The 20,700-nt window shown below is 34.7% G+C and overlaps 1 protein-coding gene across 1 annotated transcript; it reads right to left on the bottom strand.

The window, feature by feature from the left end:
* Window positions 1-9,994: 9,994 nt before the first annotated feature.
* LOC149425601 (sodium-coupled monocarboxylate transporter 1-like) lies at window positions 9,995-20,526 on the bottom strand. The gene is made up of 14 exons (XM_089650740.1): window positions 20,182-20,526; window positions 19,855-20,014; window positions 19,606-19,671; window positions 19,474-19,525; window positions 19,325-19,392; window positions 18,586-18,740; window positions 14,594-14,734; window positions 13,760-13,868; window positions 13,568-13,677; window positions 13,133-13,275; window positions 12,931-13,058; window positions 11,501-11,673; window positions 10,551-10,776; window positions 9,995-10,120 (listed from the first exon to the last, which is right to left on the bottom strand). Exons 1-14 carry the CDS (start codon window positions 20,385-20,387, stop codon window positions 10,064-10,066), a joined length of 1,794 nt encoding a protein of 597 aa, XP_089506866.1. The 5' UTR covers window positions 20,388-20,526; the 3' UTR covers window positions 9,995-10,063.
* Between the last annotated feature and the right edge of the window lie 174 nt (window positions 20,527-20,700).

A 20,700-nucleotide genomic window follows, 5' to 3' on the forward strand; every position in this document is an offset into this window, starting at 1 on the left:
TTTTAGTTCGTCCGATTATTTTATCAGCTGCGGTTACAAAATGAGAAGGATTATTTTATGACTTAAGGTAGTTGATTAAGTACTAAATGTTTGCGAATGAGAACACACATATGAAAGTTGAGAAAGATACCTAAATACCTACAAAAACCTTCCATTTTCAAACATTGTTTACAAAAATGTTGTGAAATCAGAAACTACTACAATTTATTTCAGGAGTGAGAAACATTTTGCTGCCAATTGCCGTTTCTATATTTGTATGTACCTATCACTCATGGGCTGGATGAATTTCAACTTTGGAGCGTGAATATAATATATTCAATCCTTCCTACTTTGGACTGAACGAATAATCCAGCTTTCCCATTGCAGAAAGAAACCATTCTAGTCCCGACAATAATATATTATTCTCTCGCTTTTTCCCCTTTCGATACTTACTATTGCGTTATACGATCAATTAGAAAATATGTTTGAATATTTATAAGCCTCTATTTTAGTATTATTTTTATTAACAAAAAAAAATATTAATTATTCTTAATTAATTGGTTAAAAATTGAATTGTAAACAATACATTACATGTGAAGAAATGATAAAACTGAAAATTGTTTAGATGTCATAACTCAAGCAGTTTCCCGAATGTCCCTGTACTAGGTTTAACTAGGTTAGTCTGCCAGACTTCATTCTCGTTATGTACTCTGAGCGACACGCAATTATCTTATTTAATCGGCGACAAAGCGTGATCCGTGTTCCTATTATTGCATCCTTGGTACCTGCTTACAGCCCATGACTATTATTTTACTTGGTACAGTTTAAGTAGTTTGACATACTTAACTTTGAAGTCGACTAAATGAGGAACTCGTGGTTTTCTGTGTATCTACAAAATCTTCAATAATATCAAAATACACCCATTGTAAGAATCATCCCATTGCATTGGACGGATTGACCAGAGCCGTAATTGGTAATATCCGAAGCGGGTACCGGTTTTGACAAGGGCGCCAACATTTTACTCGCGCCGGACGCTGTTTGGTTCAGGGCCGGCCCTAGGTAGGACAGAAAATCAGGATTCGATATTTTGACGAAATGAAAAAAGGAAACAAGCCTTAAAGTCATGAACATCAAAATAATGTTTTTGATGATAAAACTCACTTCCATAAAGAGATTAATAATAATGAAAATTCACAAAATTCAATGTGATTTTTAACAGTAAATAATCAATAAAAAAAAAAAAATAAATGGCTCTATGTGATAAAGCTTCTAACTACATCACCAAAGTTAACTCAATAATTAGTGGATTAATCTCGATCGTTAATGATCCTAACAACAAATTTACAAAAGAAAACATTCTTAAAATTATTCCAAAAACTACTGAACTTATGGGTACTATTGGAGAATTAGTTGTCGGTTTTGGTGTGATGCAAGGTGAATTAAATTAACTTAAAAATAATATGCATCTCGTGGCGCCAACTACGAATCGTCAGCCGATCTAAACAAATATGTGTGAAATAGTAACCGAAATGGAAGAGAGAGCTAATCGATCTAAACACATTATCTTATATAACGTGCCTGAGAGCACGCCAGAAGAAAAAGTCATAAGCACTGCGGAAAACACGGATAAAGTTTTTTCTGCCATTAAAAATATTGACCCATCTCTCGATCTAATTCATGTAAAAATGTACCGACTGGGTGCCAAAAATACTCCTAACAAAAGAAGACCAATCAAACTGGAATTTAATGATAACATCATCCAAAAACTGTGTTACGTAACAGTATAAAATTAAAAAACGGCATCAAAGCTAGTAATGACTTAACTGTTCTCCAGCGGAATCACTTAATTGAACTAAGAAGAGAGTTGCTGTCCCGGCAAGAAAATGGTGAACCAAACCTCACCATTAAACACATTAACTCTAAACAAACCATTGTTGCAACTCTTCCAAAAAACGACACAACAATTACCAACTGAAATGCTAGTACCAAAACGTCAGAAGAATAAAAACAAAACTAAAGGACTTCAAAAGAAAAGGACTGATTAACTGCATGTATATGAATATCAGGGAAATGAGGACAAAAATTGATGAAATATACGAAAACGTCCTTATCAACGACTATGACCTAGAAAGCCTAACAGAAACATGGTTAAAGGAATCTATCTGTGACCAGGAATTAGTAGATAACCGGTATGAAGTATTTCGGAGGGATAGAGTTCACAAGACAAAAAAAGATGGAGGAGGAGTCATGGTTGCTGTATCAAGAAAACTAGAGGCGAAGAGGATGGCGCATTGGGAATGTCAAGAGGAGGACTTGTGGATCGAACTCAATATAAACCATAATAACAGGAGTATCAAACTGAATGTTTGCACAGGATATCTACCGCCAACTGAAGAATAATCTATTGTAAGCTCATTTTTAAACAATCTTAGGAATGTGTACCTAACAACACCAAACCAACACATCTTAATATTTGGCGATTTAAATAAGTCTAACATTCATTGGATTACCGATGAAACAAACAATTTATTACCTTTCACCACAAATACAAATACAATCACCTCTGACATCATCGATACACTATCATTCTGTAATCTTAAACAATTTAACGGAATAGTGAATCACCAATCATAAGCATAACCATCACTACTAATAACTCACCAGATGACACAACTGTTCTTCCTAACCTAACTTATAATTTCTCCAAAGCTGACTATTCTAACATGAATCAATATCTTGCAAATGAAGACTGGTCATTTCTTCACCATAATAATACTATTAACTATAATCTTGAATTATTTTACAAAATTATTAATAAGGCCATTGAAAGCTTTGTACCACTTTCACACTTCAAGGAAGCGAAGTTCCCAAAATGGTTCAGTGGCGAGCTAATTAAACAAGTTATCTGTAAAAAAATTGCACACAAAAACTTTAAACAATCGAACTCTCTTAACGACTACAAGATATTTCACAACTATAGAACTCAATGTAAAAAACTATCAAGAAATTCATATTTCAATTATATAAATGGAATTGAAAACTCTATACCTTCTAATATACAAAACTTTTTCACTCACGTTAACTCTCTTAGAAAAAACAAACAAGGTTTACCCCTTTCAATGCACTTCAAAGAAAAGAGTAGTAGGTACTGACATGAATGTAAAAGTTAACTATTTTGCTGATTATTTTAAAAGCGTCTATGACGAAGATATCCCAGACAATTATATACCACCTTCGTCGCTTAACGAGAGTATACATATCCCTGCCATACACATCAATTTAAACGACGTTATAAGTAAAATTAAAATCAAATCCCTAGACAAAAACAAAAAGGCTGGACCTGATAATGTACATCCCAATATCCTGATAAATTGCATTACTTCACTGGCTGAGCCGATTTTTCTATTGTTTAATCAATCCCTTGACACAGGGTGCTTCCCTGATATTTGGAAACGTTGTTATCTAACTCCTATATTTAAAAAGGGTAATAAAAGTGATGTTACTAACTATAGACCAATATGTAAGCTATCCGTAATTCCTAAACTTTTTGAAAAACTATTACTTGATAAAATTTCACCATGTATTAACCATCTCATTGTTCCGAATCAACACGGATTTTTGTCGGGTAGATCAACTCTGACAAATCTCTCGTTATATGAAAACTATATATCAAACGCATTAGCTAACAGAACTCAAGTAGATTCCATATATACGGACTTTATCAAGGCCTTTGACAAAGTATGCCATAAAATTCTCCTGATCAAACTACGTAAGCTCGGTATTGACGGAAAACTTTTAGAATGGTTTGCTAGCTATCTAACTGATAGAGTTTTACTTGTAAAAATCAATTTGTTCATTTCCGATCAATTTATAGCTACCAGTGGTGTACCACAGGGGTCTCATTTAGGCCCAATATTATTTTTACTGTTTATAAATGATATTGTAAATATATTTGATGAAGATATTAATGCATTACTTTTCGCAGATGATTTAAAAATATTTAAAATAATCAAAAGCGCTGAAGATTGTATCTGTCTACAAGATAATTTGAACAGGTTAATTAATTGGTGTTCTCTTAACAAACTTCATCTGAACATAAATAAGTGTTATTCAATAATATTTTACAGAATAAATCAACCAATTATTCATTCATATAAACTCAATAACTCAATCCTTACCTCTGTCGAAGAAATTAATGACCTGGGGATAACTTTCGACTCTAAATTAAACTTTATATCGCATATAAATAATATTAATAATAAAGGAATGAAAATGCTAGGCTTCATTCTTCGAAATTCCAGAGGTTTCAAGAATATTTCAACACTAAAAATTTTGTATACATCCCTGGTTCGTAGTCAAGTCGAATATAACTCCTCGATCTGGTCCCCCCACTACAAATTACATTCAGATTCAATTGAAAAAATTCAACATAAATTCCTAAGACACATTAATTTTAAACTCGGTATTCCCATTGAAAATATAAACTATAATTACTTGATGAAAAATCTAAATTTATTAAAACTCTCAGATCGCAGAATTATATCCGACTTAATATTTATGTTCAAAATTGTAAATGGTAGTATAGACAGTCCTGATTTAATTGACCTCATTGAATTTCATATACCCACGAGAGCTACTCGTTCTAAAATTTTGTTTAAATGCAACAATATCAGGACTGAGTATTCCAAACACTCGCTTGTACCTAGGTTGCATGAAGTTAGTAATAGATACGCAGATGTGGCAGATCTATTTAACTGCACGCAAGGTAGGTACAAGAGGGCTATGCTATCAAATCTTTTCAATCAATATTAATTTAAATTAATTCTACCTTATTTGCACTATAGAAACTTATGTACTTGTATCTCTTGTTTACTTACTCTCTAATGTCATTTCACAATCAAATGCCACATATATTTGTAATTCTTTTTTTAAAAATATTTCTACGTTTTTAACTGTGACATGTTATCATTGTTTATGGTATATTTATACCGTTGATATTAAATTATTATAAATTATAAACCAATCCAAAATATTGGATCTCATTTTATCAGATAAAGAAGACATATCAGTAATACGTTCTTCATCTCCACTAAGTAAAGAAGATCCATACCACCCGGCTCTAGAAATAAATTTTCTTTTTAATTTTATACCATATTTAGAAACCCGTAACGCCCCAAGACCAAACTTTTATAAAGCCGACTATGATTCAATTAATACATTTCTTCGTTAGATTGATTGGGAATTCATAAATCAGGAAAATATTGATCAATCTGTCGATCAGTTTTACAGTATACTCTACCAGATTATCTCTTCTCATGTTCCCCTCAAAACGAACCAAAATCACTTTCCTAAGTGGTACTCAACAGATCTCATTCGTTTGATAAAGGAAAAAAACAAATTTCATAAAAAATATAAGAAATATGGTAATGAACTAGATCATTTATCATTCAGCTTGATTAGAACCAGAACAAAAAATCTGATTAGAGTTTGTTATCATAAGCATTTAGACTTAATCAAACAAAATTTAAAAGCTAACCCGAACGATTTCTGGAAATTCGCAAAAAGCAAATATAAAAACACAACCGATATTCCAAAAGAGATGCACCTAAATGATATAAAAACTACCCAAGGTCAAGTTATCTGCGAGCTTTTTTCTAAGCACTTTCAATCTGTTTATAAACCTCACAATGCGAACTATTCACCACAAATATCTGAAGATTTTTATAACGAAAGCCTTGGTATGATCACTGTTTCGCCCTTAACGATATTAGTCAAGTGTAAGAATTTGAGAACCAATAAGGAATCAGGTCCTGATGGTATCCCGCCAATATTTTTGAAAATGTGCAGAAATGTTCTTGCCAGACCACTTAGCCTTCTTTATAACAAATCATTACAAGAAGGTGTTTTTCCACTCAAATGGAAAACGGCTTTCTTAACACCTATATTTAAGAAAGGTTGTAAGAGCGATATAAAAAAATATAGACCTATCTCTAAACTTGACTGCATAGGAAAGTTGTTTGAGTCAATAATATATGACTGTCTATTAGCTCATGTAAGTAAATATATTATCACTGAGCAACACGGGTTTTTCCCTCGGCGTTCCACAACAACTAACCTTCTCGAATACTCCCAGTACATCCGCGATAGCATCGAAAAACGTTTACAAGTAGATGCCATCTACACGGATTTTTGCAAAGCATTTGACCAGTTAAATCAATCATTACTCATCAAGAAGCTGGAAAAGTTTGGAATAAATGGAAATACTTTGAAATGGTTCGAAAGTTACATTACAGAAAGAAAACTGCAAGTGGTTGTAGAAGGGTACTCTGCGGATCTTTTTACTGTAACGTCGGGAATTCCACAGGGCTCGCATCTTGGACTTTTGCTGTTTTAATCTTTATCAACGACATAATTTTAAGAGTAAAAACATCAAAATATCTCCTGTTTGCCGATGACCACAAAATGTTGTACAAAAAAATTACATCATTAGAAGATTGCACCGATTTGCAAAAAGACTTATCATCACTTCATGAATGGTGTACACTAAATGATTTATATTTTAATGAAAACAAATGTGCCGTAATTTCATTCACAAAGATCATTAATAAATTCTCAAACACATATCACATTAACAATATCCCTTTAATAAACACAACTTCAATCAAAGACTTAGGCGTGACATTTGACTCGTCACTTAGCTTCAATAACCATGTAGATACAATTTCAAAAAGTGTATCACAAAGATTAACACTAAGAATCACAAATTGTTTTAAAAGTACACAATTAACTTTCATTATATAAATCAATTGTGCGAAGTATCCTCGAATACGCATCAACAATTTGGTCTCCCAATTATGAGATTCATAATTATAGGATTGAATCCATACAAAGGAAACTAACCCGTGTAATTGCTTATCGTGAAGGTTTATCTGGTCAATTTGGAACATATAATGACCGAATTTTGCACTACAAACTACACTCACTGACGGTCAGACGTAAACTTTCTGACGTACTGCTCCTACACAAAATTATACATGCATCAGTTGATACACCAAACATTTTATCCCAAATAAACATCAATATTCCATCAAGAAAATCAACAAGGAGGATGAAAGATATTTTCTATATTAAAGCCTGCCACACAAATACAGGATATTTTTCCCCTGTACCGCGAACATTAAGAAATTATATATAACATTATACATGGCTCTAATAATGAAATAGACATTTTTAATGACCAATTTAAACACTTCAAAAAAATGTATTACCTTTAATCCCATTAAGCTGATATTGTGATGAAGCCCTTTATTTAAAGAGAAGCAACATTGTACCTACCTAATCAGTGTCTCACCAGTACAGGTGTGACAATAACATTGTACCTACCTAATCAGTGTATCACCAGTACAGGCGTGACAATAACATTGTACCTACCTAATCAGTGTCTCACCAGTACAGGTGTGACAATAACATTGTACCTACCTAATCAGTGTCTCACCAGTACAGGTGTGACAATAACATTGTACCTACCTAATCAGTGTCTCACCAGTACAGGTGTGACAATAACATTGTACCTACCTAATCAGTGTCTCACCAGTAAAGGTGTGACAATAACATTGTACCTACCTAATCAGTGTCTCACCAGTACAGGTGTGACAATAACATTGTACCTACCTAATCAGTGTCTCACCAGTACAGTTGTGACAATAACATTGTACCTACCTAATCAGTGTCTCACCAGTACAGGTGTGACAGTAAAATTGTACCTACCTAATCAGTGTCTCACCAGTACAGGTGTGACAATAACATTGTACCTACCTAATCAGTGTCTCACCAGTACAGGTGTGACAATAACATTGTACCTACCTAATCAGTGTCTCACCAGTAAAGGTGTGACAATAACATTGTACCTACCTAATCAGTGTCTCACCAGTACAGGTGTGACAATAACATTGTACCTACCTAATCAGTGTCTCACCAGTACAGTTGTGACAATAACATTGTACCTACCTAATCAGTGTCTCACCAGTACAGGTGTGACAGTAACATTGTACCTACCTAATCAGTGTCTCACCAGTATAGTTGTGACAATAACATTGTACCTACCTAATCAGTGTCTCACCAGTACTGGTGTGACAATAACATTGTACCTACCTAATCAGTGTCTCACCAGTATAGTTGTGACAATAACATTGTACCTACCTAATCAGTGTCTCACCAGTACAGGTGTGACAATAACATTGTACCTACCTAATCAGTGTCTCACCAGTACAGGTGTGACAATAACATTGTACCTACCTAATCAGTGTATCACCAGTACAGGTGTGACAATAACATTGTACCTACCTAATCAGTGTCTCACCAGTACAGGTGTGACAATAACATTGTACCTACCTAATCAGTGTCTCACCAGTACAGGTGTGACAATAACATTGTACCTACCTAATCAGTGTCTCACCAGTACAGGTGTGACAATAACATTGTACCTACCTAATCAGTGTCTCACCAGTACAGGTGTGACAATAACATTGTACCTACCTAATCAGTGTCTCACCAGTAAAGGTGTGACAATAACATTGTACCTACCTAATCAGTGTCTCACCAGTACAGGTGTGACAATAACATTGTACCTACCTAATCAGTGTCTCACCAGTACAGTTGTGAGAATAACATTGTACCTACCTAATCAGTGTCTCACCAGTACAGGTGTGACAGTAAAATTGTACCTACCTAATCAGTGTCTCACCAGTACAGGTGTGACAATAACATTGTACCTACCTAATCAGTGTATCACCAGTACAGGTGTGATAATAACATTGTACCTACCTAATCAGTGTCTCACCAGTACAGGTGTGACAATAACATTGTACCTACCTAATCAGTGTCTCACCAGTACAGGTGTGACAATAACATTGTACCTACCTAATCAGTGTCTCACCAGTACAGGTGTGACAATAACATTGTACCTACCTAATCAGTGTATCACCAGTACAGGTGTGATAATAACATTGTACCTACCTAATCAGTGTCTCACCAGTACAGGTGTGACAATAACATTGTACCTACCTAATCAGTGTCTCACCAGTAAAGGTGTGACAATAACATTGTACCTACCTAATCAGTGTCTCACCAGTACAGGTGTGACAATAACATTGTACCTACCTAATCAGTGTCTCACCAGTATAGTTGTGACAATAACATTGTACCTACCTAATCAGTGTCTCACCAGTACAGGTGTGACAATAAAATTGTACCTACCTAATCAGTGTCTCACCAGTACAGGTGTGACAATAACATTGTACCTACCTAATCAGTGTATCACCAGTACAGGTGTGACAATAACATTGTACCTACCTAATTAGTGTCTCACCAGTACAGGTGTGACAATAACAAATCGTTTATGAACATATTTGTACTTACCTTTTACCCATTCTTATTTGTTATTTACTTCTGCATATTTAGCTTATTCATTTTGTTATTATTGTGTATTTAAACATCCATGTATGTAAATTCTTGGGCACCATGCCTGTTTTATGTACTTAAATAAAAATAAATAATAAACAATACAAAAATATATACATATATTAGTCAGCTAACTGCAGCAAAATTTAAAAGAGTGCAGTATTTTTCCCTTGACCCACCAACCACTCATAACCAGCTTGACAGCCATTTGACTAGCAAGGGCAAGGGTTCATCACGTATGTTAGGCAAGTGGGAAAGACACACCAAAACACTGTTATTAACAGCCGTTCGACTAGCAAGGGTAAAGGTTTGTCATGTATGTTAGGCAAGTGGGAAGGATACACCAAAACAGTAATAAAACACTGTCATTAACAGCCGTTCGACTAGCAAGGGCAAAGGTTTGTCATGTATGTTAGGCAAGTGGGAAGGATACACCAAAACAGTAATAAAACACTGTCATTAACAGCCGTTCGACTAGCAAGGGCAGAGGTTTGTCATGTATGTTAGGCAAGTGGGAAGGATACACCAAAACAGTAATAAAACACTATTTTTAAGATGACACGGTAATTTTTACTTGAACACAAAAAATACACATAAAACTTTTTGCTCTTCTGCACAAAAGTACCTAAGGTGAATCTGATTTCTTCATTTCTTTAAGTTTGATTTCCAAAGGATCCAGATTCTGCAAAGAGAAAAGGTGCATCAAGAACTTCAGTGAAATTCATAGATAAAACAAGAAAATATGAGTGGTAAACAAACAAATGTTATAATAACCAAATTTACAATCCTGAACCCGTGAGACGCGGGAAAACTTTTATTCACTGAAAATTAAGCATTCAAAATATAATATGCAGGTACGTGACTAAATTAATTTACAAAATTAAACAATAACTTTTATTCAGATCACAGTATCGGGTTGGGTACCGCCGCCCCGGGAACTGTTTATTGGATAACCTACCCCCTCCCATAGGTCGCCCCAAGTGGCTTGCTACGTTTGGTGACTTGGTAGAGTACTGTGCGTGGAGGGCGAATGGGGAGGGACTGGTTAATGGAGACCTTTTGACCTCTCCAGTTGTTAAATTTCAACAAAATCAATAATTTAATGTATTTACTTTTTCATAAGCATGTATCAGCTTCCTCTCCCCAGGCTGCACGCTTAGAGTTGGTCGGGGCTTGATGATCTTCCTCAGGAAGGGGGCCAGCAGGCAGGGCTCCACGTCCCGGGGGTCGTTGGGGCCCAGAGCCCAGCTGGCCAGGAGTCCCACGGACACTGTCACGAAGGCCCCCACCAAGGTATACCAGATGTAGGATATGCGGTACAGGAAGAATACTTCGGTTCTTAAAACACATTGTATGAATCATTGACAGAAGTTTAGTGTGTGTCTGCCCGAATTAAGATCAACTTTTCCTTACTTCTGGTGAAATTGATCAAACATTTTCAAATCGAAAATTTTCACCTTGTCATTGGCATTGACTCCAAGACATGTCTTATGTAAACTACATCATTGGATTATCTGTTCAGTTGTTTGAATGATGGGTTTGTTATTAGCTTGATTCTGAAACTCCACACAACGCACGTGAGCCGCAACGGTGACCATAATAATGTATTCGGGCCTTCTCATCGACGTCCAACAATTTATTAATTAATTTTATAGTTGGAAACAGTTCACGTGCGTTGTGTGAAACGTCTGGACACAGCTATTGAACCTCAAATAAAAAAAAATATTTAAAAGAAAAAATAAATGTATTAGTCTATCTATTATTGGGTTAAGGACGCTATTGGTTGGTTGGAATGGAAAAGCAGTGTTGGAGGTCTCTCTGAGAAAGACTTATAATTACATGGATTGCTCTCCAAAGATCTAGAAACTCCAGATATAAAATCTGTACAAATTTCATTTTTGTTGCTTCAAAAATCTTACTTACGTTTTTTTTCTGTTTTATATAGGTACACAAGTTAAATGTTTTTGATTTCAGAAGAAATCTAATACTTTTTTACCTAATTTACTTGTCGAAAAAACTCGTGTTCATTTTATTTTTTTTAAATTAGTCTGATTTAGCTTACCCTTCTTCGTCGTAAAAGATTGGAGTTTCTTTCATGGTGTAATTATAATGACATCCCTCTACTGTCATGGGCTTGGTATCAAAATGAATTCTCCCACTAGCTATGGCGAACTGCGCCTTGAGGCAAACCCACGCCATAATCCCCAATCCTGATACACCTCCAATAAGAGCTCCCTGAAAAAACATACATATATAATATACTTATTTAAGATTTTAATCGAATGGCTAAAAATTGCAAAATGTAACAGATGTTATTAAAAAATGCATCAGGTTCAACCCAAGCTTAGTGGGTTCAATTCTTCAGCTAACTGCATAAGTCCTCCGTCATTGCACAAGCAATATTTTCCGCTAGAAGTTGCGAGAATATTTGTCTTTTTTTAAGGAAAAAAAAATAAGATTTGAGATTTTGAGATTTAAAACTTTTTTTTTATTAGTAAAAAAAGATACATGAATTACATTACACAATATTGAATATAGTACAGTTATTAATTACATAATATAAGTATTTGATGTACCCCCATAAATAAGCAGGGCTTGTGTGTATGGGGGTGTTGTTATATTGGTTTATATTTGATATGATTCAGTTCAACTGTTCGGAATACTTTTTAAGGTGGCTTTTGAATTCGTTTATATTTGTATTCATGTTTCTAATTTTTTCTGGTAATGAGTTAAAAAATTTAACTCCGAGATATTCATGGTTGAACTGTCCTATTGTTTTTTACATTTAGGAGTAGGAAGTATGGACGTTTGTCTAAGATTTCTGTTATTTTTAAAGGGTGCAATTTTATTTTGAATATTGTTTTTATAAATTTGTAATGTTGCATGGTAGAAGTATAATGCACTTAATTTATTGACCTTAAATTGTTTGAATAAAAGTTCGGACGAATATGAATAGGGTTTTTTTAATATGGTTTTTATTATTAGGTTTTGTGATATGTAAATTGTTTGTGTTTGATTTTTATATGTACCGCCGCAGCCTATAATGCCGTATTGTATAATTGATTGACAGAAAGCGAAGTATGTGGTTCTAAGTAATTTTTCGTTTAAAATATCTCTTAAACATCTAAATATATATGATAGTTTCCTTATTCTGTTGTTCAGAATATTTATATGTGGGGACCATTTTAAACGCTGGTGTATTGTTATGCCTAGGTACTTAATATCGGTCTTGCTTTCTATGTTTGTGCATAACATATTGCATTTGTGGTTTTCTGTATTTTTCACAGAGTGGATAATTATGTTTATTTCTTTAGGTGTTTCTTGTTTTTTAATGAAAAATGGTAAATAATAAGTTTTTTAAGAATTTAAAGTCAACAGGTTTTCATCATAATTTCAATATCTTGAGGAGTGGCTTTCCTTACTTATCGAATAAAATCTGTCCTACCAGCCAACACCAGAAGAAGGAGGTGCTTACTTATAAGTGTTACTAACCTTCGAATTAACCCAAGGAAATAGTATTCCCATACTAAATATTCCTAATTGAGGTCCATTCGTGATGGCCTCAAATGTCATGGTTAGCTGTAGCACAGTTCCCAACTTCTCGACCACAAACACGAGAGCTGAAAATCAAAATCAGTTATTAACCAAATAATGGGGAAGTCACGAATTAAATTAAAAACTCAATGGTATTTACCGAGACATAAAGCTCCCATTAGAACAACAACTGTCTTCATCAATATGTTAGCCTGCCTGTTACTGAGGGGTGCTTTGAAGAACGGTTTATAAAAGTCTTCGAGGACAACTGCTGACATAGAGTTCAAGCTTGTAGACAGTGAACTGAAAAACGAACAAAAAGGGTCACTTATATTAAAATTTAAAATTTATAGGTAAAAACGTTGCTCATGGAGAAATAAACTGTTGAAAAGAATTAAAATGGATAATTCATTGAATGGGAACAAGGAATACAACAACTTGACTAGGTGAGCCTGGTCGTGGCTGCCATTTGATCAGTTTGGTATCCTCTAAAAAGAGGTAAAGCACATAGGCATGTCTAAATGTGTTTATTTATGTAGGTAGGTGTAGGTACTATAGTGCCTTGAAAATAAATTAATTAAATATAGAATTTTACCTGAGAGCAGCACTAAATATACCAGCTACAAACACACCAGAAAGCCCTGGAATTTCCCCTAAAATATCCATCACGAGTAGAGGGAGCAACTGGTCCTTCGCCCTCGCCAACTGAAAACTAGCCACCGTAGTAAGTCTTTGATTTTATTAACAAACATTGCATATGAGTAAAAGTGAAATAGTGGCAGTTCACCTGTGTGGAAAGGGGATCGCAGTCGTGGTACCTGGCGAATATCAGCATCCCGCAATAGCAGCAGAAACCCACCAGCGCAATGATTCCCACCACGAAGAATGCCAACGCTCTGGGGATATTAATTTAAGACGAAATCTTTACAAGAAGGTTGAACTGGATTTGGTAAACACAAAATGACTAACGGCTATAATATTTTAGGACTAAAAACAGCGCCGGCCCTATACGGGTGGAATTGGATCAGTCCGCTCCGGGCGCCTAATTTTCAAGGCAAGAGTGTGAGTTTGAGATTATATTTCACGAAAATGGCGCCACACAAGAATACAATCATCCTAATTGATTACAGTGATCACCTACCTAGGTGTCCACTGGTTTTCACAAGGGATGTCGTCCTTGACTAAAAACAGTTTATTTCAGGTCTTTCACGTCGCTTCATTTTTGGGCCCCTAAATGGTTAGTTTGATTTATAAGGGGTGTAAAAAAGTATGCTTCTTCAGGCGTCAAGTATTAATGAGGACCGACTATGTGGACAATACCGCAGTCATTATAATCTTTTATTATAGACACCCACCTTAATAATGAGTAATATTTTATGATACAATCATACATCTATTTTTATCAACACAAGATGACAGGGTAGGTATGGTATGAATTGTGGGAAGGTAAAAATTTTCTCTAAATTTCCAAATAATCGACAGTGTGGGTTAAAATAGCTTTTCGGATAAGTTTTTATTCCCATAAAATAAAAGTTCCATTCCGCCTATGATCCTTGATATTTTATTTTTAAACATAGCATGTCGTTAAAGAAGGGTACTGGGCGAACAGTAAACTAGGTACCTTTTAGCTGCCTTCAAGTTGGGAAGAGCCAGGTATCTCTGCATCATGGTCTGATTGACGGCGTTGGTCTGCAGCCAGTACATGAACCCCCCAATCACCAGCCCCCACACCGTGTGGCGCGTTAGGGGGTTTAGGTCGAAGCTGGAAATACAGACAAATAAATTGTTGGTTAATCCATTAAGCTTGTTGTTGTCTATTCACAAAGAGAATCCTTTGAATCTTCATAATATCTATTAAAAATAAAAGTAAATCGGTAAAAGCTCTAAAATTATAGTAAATACACTAAAATTAAAAGTCTGGCAAATAACCCAAAAAACTGGAAGATCTAATAAAATGTGAGCATTTAAAACAAAATAATTGATCACAAAACCAAATCGCGTAAGCTACTAGACAATTTAAATCAAAAGACAAAGACCTACAAGAAACAATCACGAAGAATATTAAAATATCTAAACTAGGAAATGGAGTAAACAAAATGAGAAAATGAAAACGAACTTATAATAAAACTTAAAAAAGAAGATGACCATGAAAAATGTAATAAAAACATTTAAAGAATACATGTCGGAAATTTGAATCAAACAGACCGTGTACGATATTTAAAGTAATATAACAGAGAGAATTTATATGAGATATTAGTATATTAAAGTATAAGTGGATAAACAGGTCTTTAAAACACGCGCGATTTTTCGAGCACGACGGTGTAGCCGAGTGCTCGAAATAAAGCAAGTGTTTTAAAGACCAGTTATCCGCGAATACTTTACGCTATTTTTTTTTTATTGGTACACTTTGAAAACATAAATATTGATATTATTATTAAAAATTTGGAAATAAGAACTATTAATGAATTCGTGATGTGACATCACAATATCTTGTTGTCATGGAAATGAAAAACACAAACATTAATTTGCAATCTGTCACATAAGATTAATAGTTGGATTTATAGTTAAAAGTTGACATTTAGACTTCACATTTTGTTGATTTGTTGATGTTGCCATGGTAACTTTAAAAAACGCGCGTTCCATAAAGTGCGATTTAAACACGCTAGAGCGTACTTTAAATGAGTAAAAAAGGGCACCAAAAAAAAATAATACAAATTGAAAGTATAAAAATATTAAATAAAAACGACATAGGCCCTGAGAAAAATAATTCTCCTCAGGGCTTATGTCATATTTGGGGATGCTGTGTGGAGGGTCTTTTTTAAGGAGAGAAAGTTCTGGGAAGGAATCTAGGGACGGATGTATGAATATATCTCTCCCGGCGATGGGTCGAGAGGTCAAAGGGTCGCCCCAAACCGGCCTCTCTCGATCTGGCACCCCACGCAACTGGTGGGCTGCCGCATCCTGAACACACCCCACCCGATGAGCCCGGGCACCCCAACTAAATCACCAAACGAGGCGAACCACTTGGGGTGACCTACGGAAGAGCTGTTGGTATAATCGATAAAATATAAATAACAACAAGCACAGGAGAAATACGAAATTAAAGGGGAAAACTCTAATCCACTAATGCAGTGTTACCTTTGCCGAAAATACGGACACACAACAATACGATGCCTACACATTACTACAACAAACCGAAATGTTCCCACTGTGTAGGTGAGCACGACATAAGAAATGAATTAAACGCCGAATTGTATGAACTAGATGAATTTGTCAATGACAATTAATTTGAAATTAAAAACATCAACGCCTAAAGATAATAGTGAACATTGTAAACAAGGGATAAAAATGCTTAATTTTGCAAAAGAAAAAAAATAGTAATAGATTACTCTGTTAAAACAAATCGACGAAACTATAAAATAAATGAAGAAATCATTGAAGATATCGCAGATATTAATACCTAAATGATGCCTTACTGTCAGTTGTTGTTCTCCGTTTTTGATATTGCATATAAATATTAGAAGTGCCTCGAAAAACAGGATGAATTTCTGATAAACGTAAATCTACTTGTGTACATCTCGCGTCTGCATAGTTTTAACGGGGAGACTCATTATAACAACAACCACCATAGCCAAACTACTCGTAGGTATTGTAACAACAGCAGAAATCAACAAAAACAGTGGAATTATTATAATTTCACCCAGGGCCGGCCTTTACGAAATACCGGTTTTTACGAAAAATAATCACAAGGGCGATGTGTAAGGACTGTTAGGTGTTACTTATTATCAGCGCCTTGGCAATTCGCAGTATTAATACATACGCAATATTATACAGGGTGTCTGGGAGTAAAATGCACTAACTTCGGGAGGTGATTCTACATGTGTAAGTAGGAGTAGGAGTAAATATAGATAAATAACTTTTTTCCATACAAAAAGGCATTACCTACTAACAATCCTTAGTTTGAGGACAAAATTACTTGATAAATTCGCTGTGAGCTTGCAGAGAACGAGGTGGCAACGTTGTGATCAGCCCGTATCCATTGAAACCGCAAGCAAACAATAAATTAGGCCGGGTTTTTTAAGTTTACAAGTATGTCACAATTCGTACGTTTTAAACCAAACTCAAAAGAGAACTCTACTAAAAATAAAAATAAATGTAGTAACACTTTGAACGAAAAAATTATTTAACTTTTAATCACCTACTAATGCGATTGCTTTTGACTAATTTAACAAATTTTAAAAATTTCCACTTTTCGTGTGTATTTATATAATGTAGCCCGGAAATTTAATGAATGTCTGCCCATTCTTTGTGGGTGAAGCCAGACATTGCCACAGTAATTAAAATTACTCACAAATAAACACAATGTTAAGAGTAAGTCTTTGGAGAAAATACGCACTGAACAAAGATGTTCTTTCAAGTAAGCCTTAATAAATGCACATCAAGATAAAGACACTACATTAACAAGTTTTGATTAAAACAATCAATTTTTTAAAGCCAAACACTGCTAGATACTTTACATTATTTACATTACTTTGGCAGATCTATTTAACTGCACGCAAGGTAGGTACAAGAGGGCTATGCTATCAAATCTTTTCAATCAATATTAATTTAATCTAATTCTACCTTATTTGCACTATAGAAACTTATGTACTTGTATCTCTTGTTTACTTACTTACTTACTCTCTAATGTCATTTCACAATCAAATGCCACATATATTTGTAATTCTTTTTTAAAAATATTTCTACGATTTTAACTGTGACATGTTATCATTGTTTATGGTATATTTATACCGTTGATATTAAATAAATAAATAAATTATGATATTAATAAAATTAATGCTCTCCTTAATAGTCGAATTTTGAAACCATCCACGAATCAGTTTGAAGAAATGTGAAGCAATGTGCACATCCCTTCTGACCCTGTCATTCCAAGCAAAACCCAAGAGAAAGTAAGTAGGATAGAGCCACGGTTGATATCCATACTCCCTCAGGTACGAACCATCTCCAACATGAGGGAATACATCGTATATCCCTGGTGCGTAAAGTATGTACATTGTACATTCAGCACAAAGCACATTCAGGAAAGGCAGTACGGTAGAGCCACGGTCGATGAACGAACCTTCTCCAACATGTGGGAATACATCGTACACCCTGGTGCATACAATATCAGCACAAGTAGGAAGGTGCTGATTTAAAATGCATACTATGAAAATAAAAGATCTATAATGATTGTAAATGTGTTACCCATGGAGGCAAGTTTTGGTTATATCATTTTAATTCTATCCCATCATACACAGTTCGTTGCTACGGAAATTGCAGTAATTAATCAATCAAAATAGAACAAATGGCCCCCAGTTTAACAGCGACATAACTGAATAATTAACATCCTGGATAAAGCGTGGCCCACAGATAGCCAGTGGTCCGTTTGCTTACTTGGGTGCTTGGATAAAGATCCGGCCATTGTCCCAGTTCCTCTACCATACCACTCTATCTCCCCCAATGTCCAGGTTTCCCTTGACGGACATCTGGATCATGGCATCACCATGACAAGGATCAAATCTGTTTAAACAAATGCCTAAATTAACATCATCCATAGGTTTTACAATTGCTTACTTCGGCGCCTCTATCCGGCCACTGTCCCAGTTCCTCTGCCAGACAACTCCCACTCCCCCCACATCCAGAGTCCCCTTGACAGACACAAGGATCATAGCGCAGAACATCACCATGATCTGGATGACATCCGTCCAAACCACAGCCTGAAGTCCTCCCTTAAAAATGAAAACTATTATAATGTGTTTTTTTAAAAAAGTAACTGGTTAATAAAAGGTTTTTTTTTTAAATAAATTATCCTGATTTAAAAAAAATTATCATTCAGTTTCAAGTTAACATTGCTTGCATGAAATATGGGGTAGTTCTACCTCTATTTCTTTAATGTTATGTTAAAAGAATGATTATCTAATTAATCTGTCTTAATTAATCAAAAGTGATGTATCCACTACATGGATACGCATTGATTCTTCGCCTATGTCTACACCACATAGGCGAAGAATTAAAAAAAATGCATTTGAAGTGTTAAAAAAAGTAGGTAAATAATGTCTACATTTGGAATTTATTTTCAATTTATAAATGTGTTATCTCGACCCGCCTACCTTCTGATTTCATTTTGGTTATTAAGAACATCACGTACCGAAATATAATATGACGTATAAATGATTAATTTTGTCGTTTCTTTACACATTAAAACCTTCTGAAGAAAAATCATGCGTTGTAAACAAAAATAATAGAGTCTTATTGAATTATATTTGGATGGCATACTGGAGGAACAATATTGTGAAAATAATAGTAAACTTACGACACAGGTGTAGAATACGCAGACCAGACAAACAATTGGCGTTATTATATGAACATTTACTCCAGTAACTATGAAAAAAATAAAAATCCTCATTGTTATCATATTATTGGTATTAGGAAGTATAAATAGAAATAATAGACTTGTATTACCTTGGTTGAATGCCAGTGCTGGGACATATATTACGATTGGTAACCAGGCTATCTAAAAGCAAGAAATGGTAAAACTAGGTAATTCTACAAAATTAGAAAAATAATGTTTATAAATATAGCTAATATTATTACCAAAGCAATTGTGAAAAGAGCCGATCCAAAAAGTCTTACGCTTCTATTAAACCTCTTCTCCAGGTACTGTGAAAAAATATTGCCTTTATTAGTTTGAGGTTAATATGCAGTAAAGTAGGTATCTAATATTATTCGATAAGAACAAATAAATTCTCCCCTTCCACTCCGAGAAAAACACTTCATCTAAATACACTCAATATTAAAATTTATACGGGAAATGTATGGGGTACAGGGTATAATAGTTCTTACCTCGTAATTAGATATCAACCCCATGTCGTGGAAAACAGGCAAGTAAACATTAGCCATAACGTAAGACATCGAGATAATCCCACCAGCTATGAACACATATTGGGTTCCGTACATGTACATTTCGGTTGGTGCCCCCAGTAATGTTATACCCGAGATAAAGCTGGAAAAGCACAAACTTTGATTTGTAAATAATTATTAAGTACCCAAGTAGGCTAATTTGCATAAATAAATGCATATGTTCGGTAAATTTTCTGAAGCCAATACAAAAAATATTTTTTGTAAGTAGGTAATATATTTTTAATAAAAATATAATTATCATTTATTTACCTGGCTACCAACGACATGGCAACTGGAAACACCTTCATATTCCTCCCCCCCATCAAGTAATCTTGTTCACTTTCCTGGTTTTTAAAAAAGCCCCAATAAATTCCCACGATTGCACTCATCGCCAACATTAAAACAAAAACTACATAATCAACCCAACCGAACCTTTGCAGTTGATTATTTAACACTTCCATTTCTAAATCACCCATTTTCAGGCTTTGATTATTTACAAATCTACTTAAATTTACTAATTCTTGTCACATATTTAACTGGTAAAGATACTGATTGAAATGAGGGCTTTCAAATTTGTAATTTTTCCGACCATACAGCGGTCACACTGGTGGACTCACTTATTGCATTATGATAGAAGGGGAACCTAAATAAATAGCATCCCAATCTCTTTATTAATAAATTGCGGTCGTAATTGAGCACCTATTTGTTCACCTTACTGGAGTAGGGGCTAGGTATATCATCGTATTCAAAGTGTATCATCACTAAGATTCTTGCGGTGTAAATTAATTG

The sequence above is a fragment of the Hesperophylax consimilis genome, chromosome 3 (genome assembly GCF_061612785.1).
Source record: "Hesperophylax consimilis isolate HC1 chromosome 3, BYU_Hcon_1.0, whole genome shotgun sequence".
In the NCBI taxonomy this organism is placed as follows: Eukaryota; Metazoa; Arthropoda; class Insecta; order Trichoptera; family Limnephilidae; genus Hesperophylax; species Hesperophylax consimilis.

Excerpts from the sequence above, each read along its gene's own strand:
- LOC149425601 (XM_089650740.1), bottom strand. The coding sequence starts at position 20,387 with ATGGGTGATTTAGAAATGGAAGTGTTAAATAATCAACTGCAAAGGTTC. Across the intron at positions 14,735-18,585 it reads GGCCGGATAGAGGCGCCGAA|CTTCGACCTAAACCCCCTAA; the intron begins GTAAGCAATTGT and ends CTGTATTTCCAG. Across the intron at positions 13,276-13,567 it reads ATATTTAGTGCTGCTCTCAG|TTCACTGTCTACAAGCTTGA; the intron begins GTAAAATTCTAT and ends TTCGTTTTTCAG.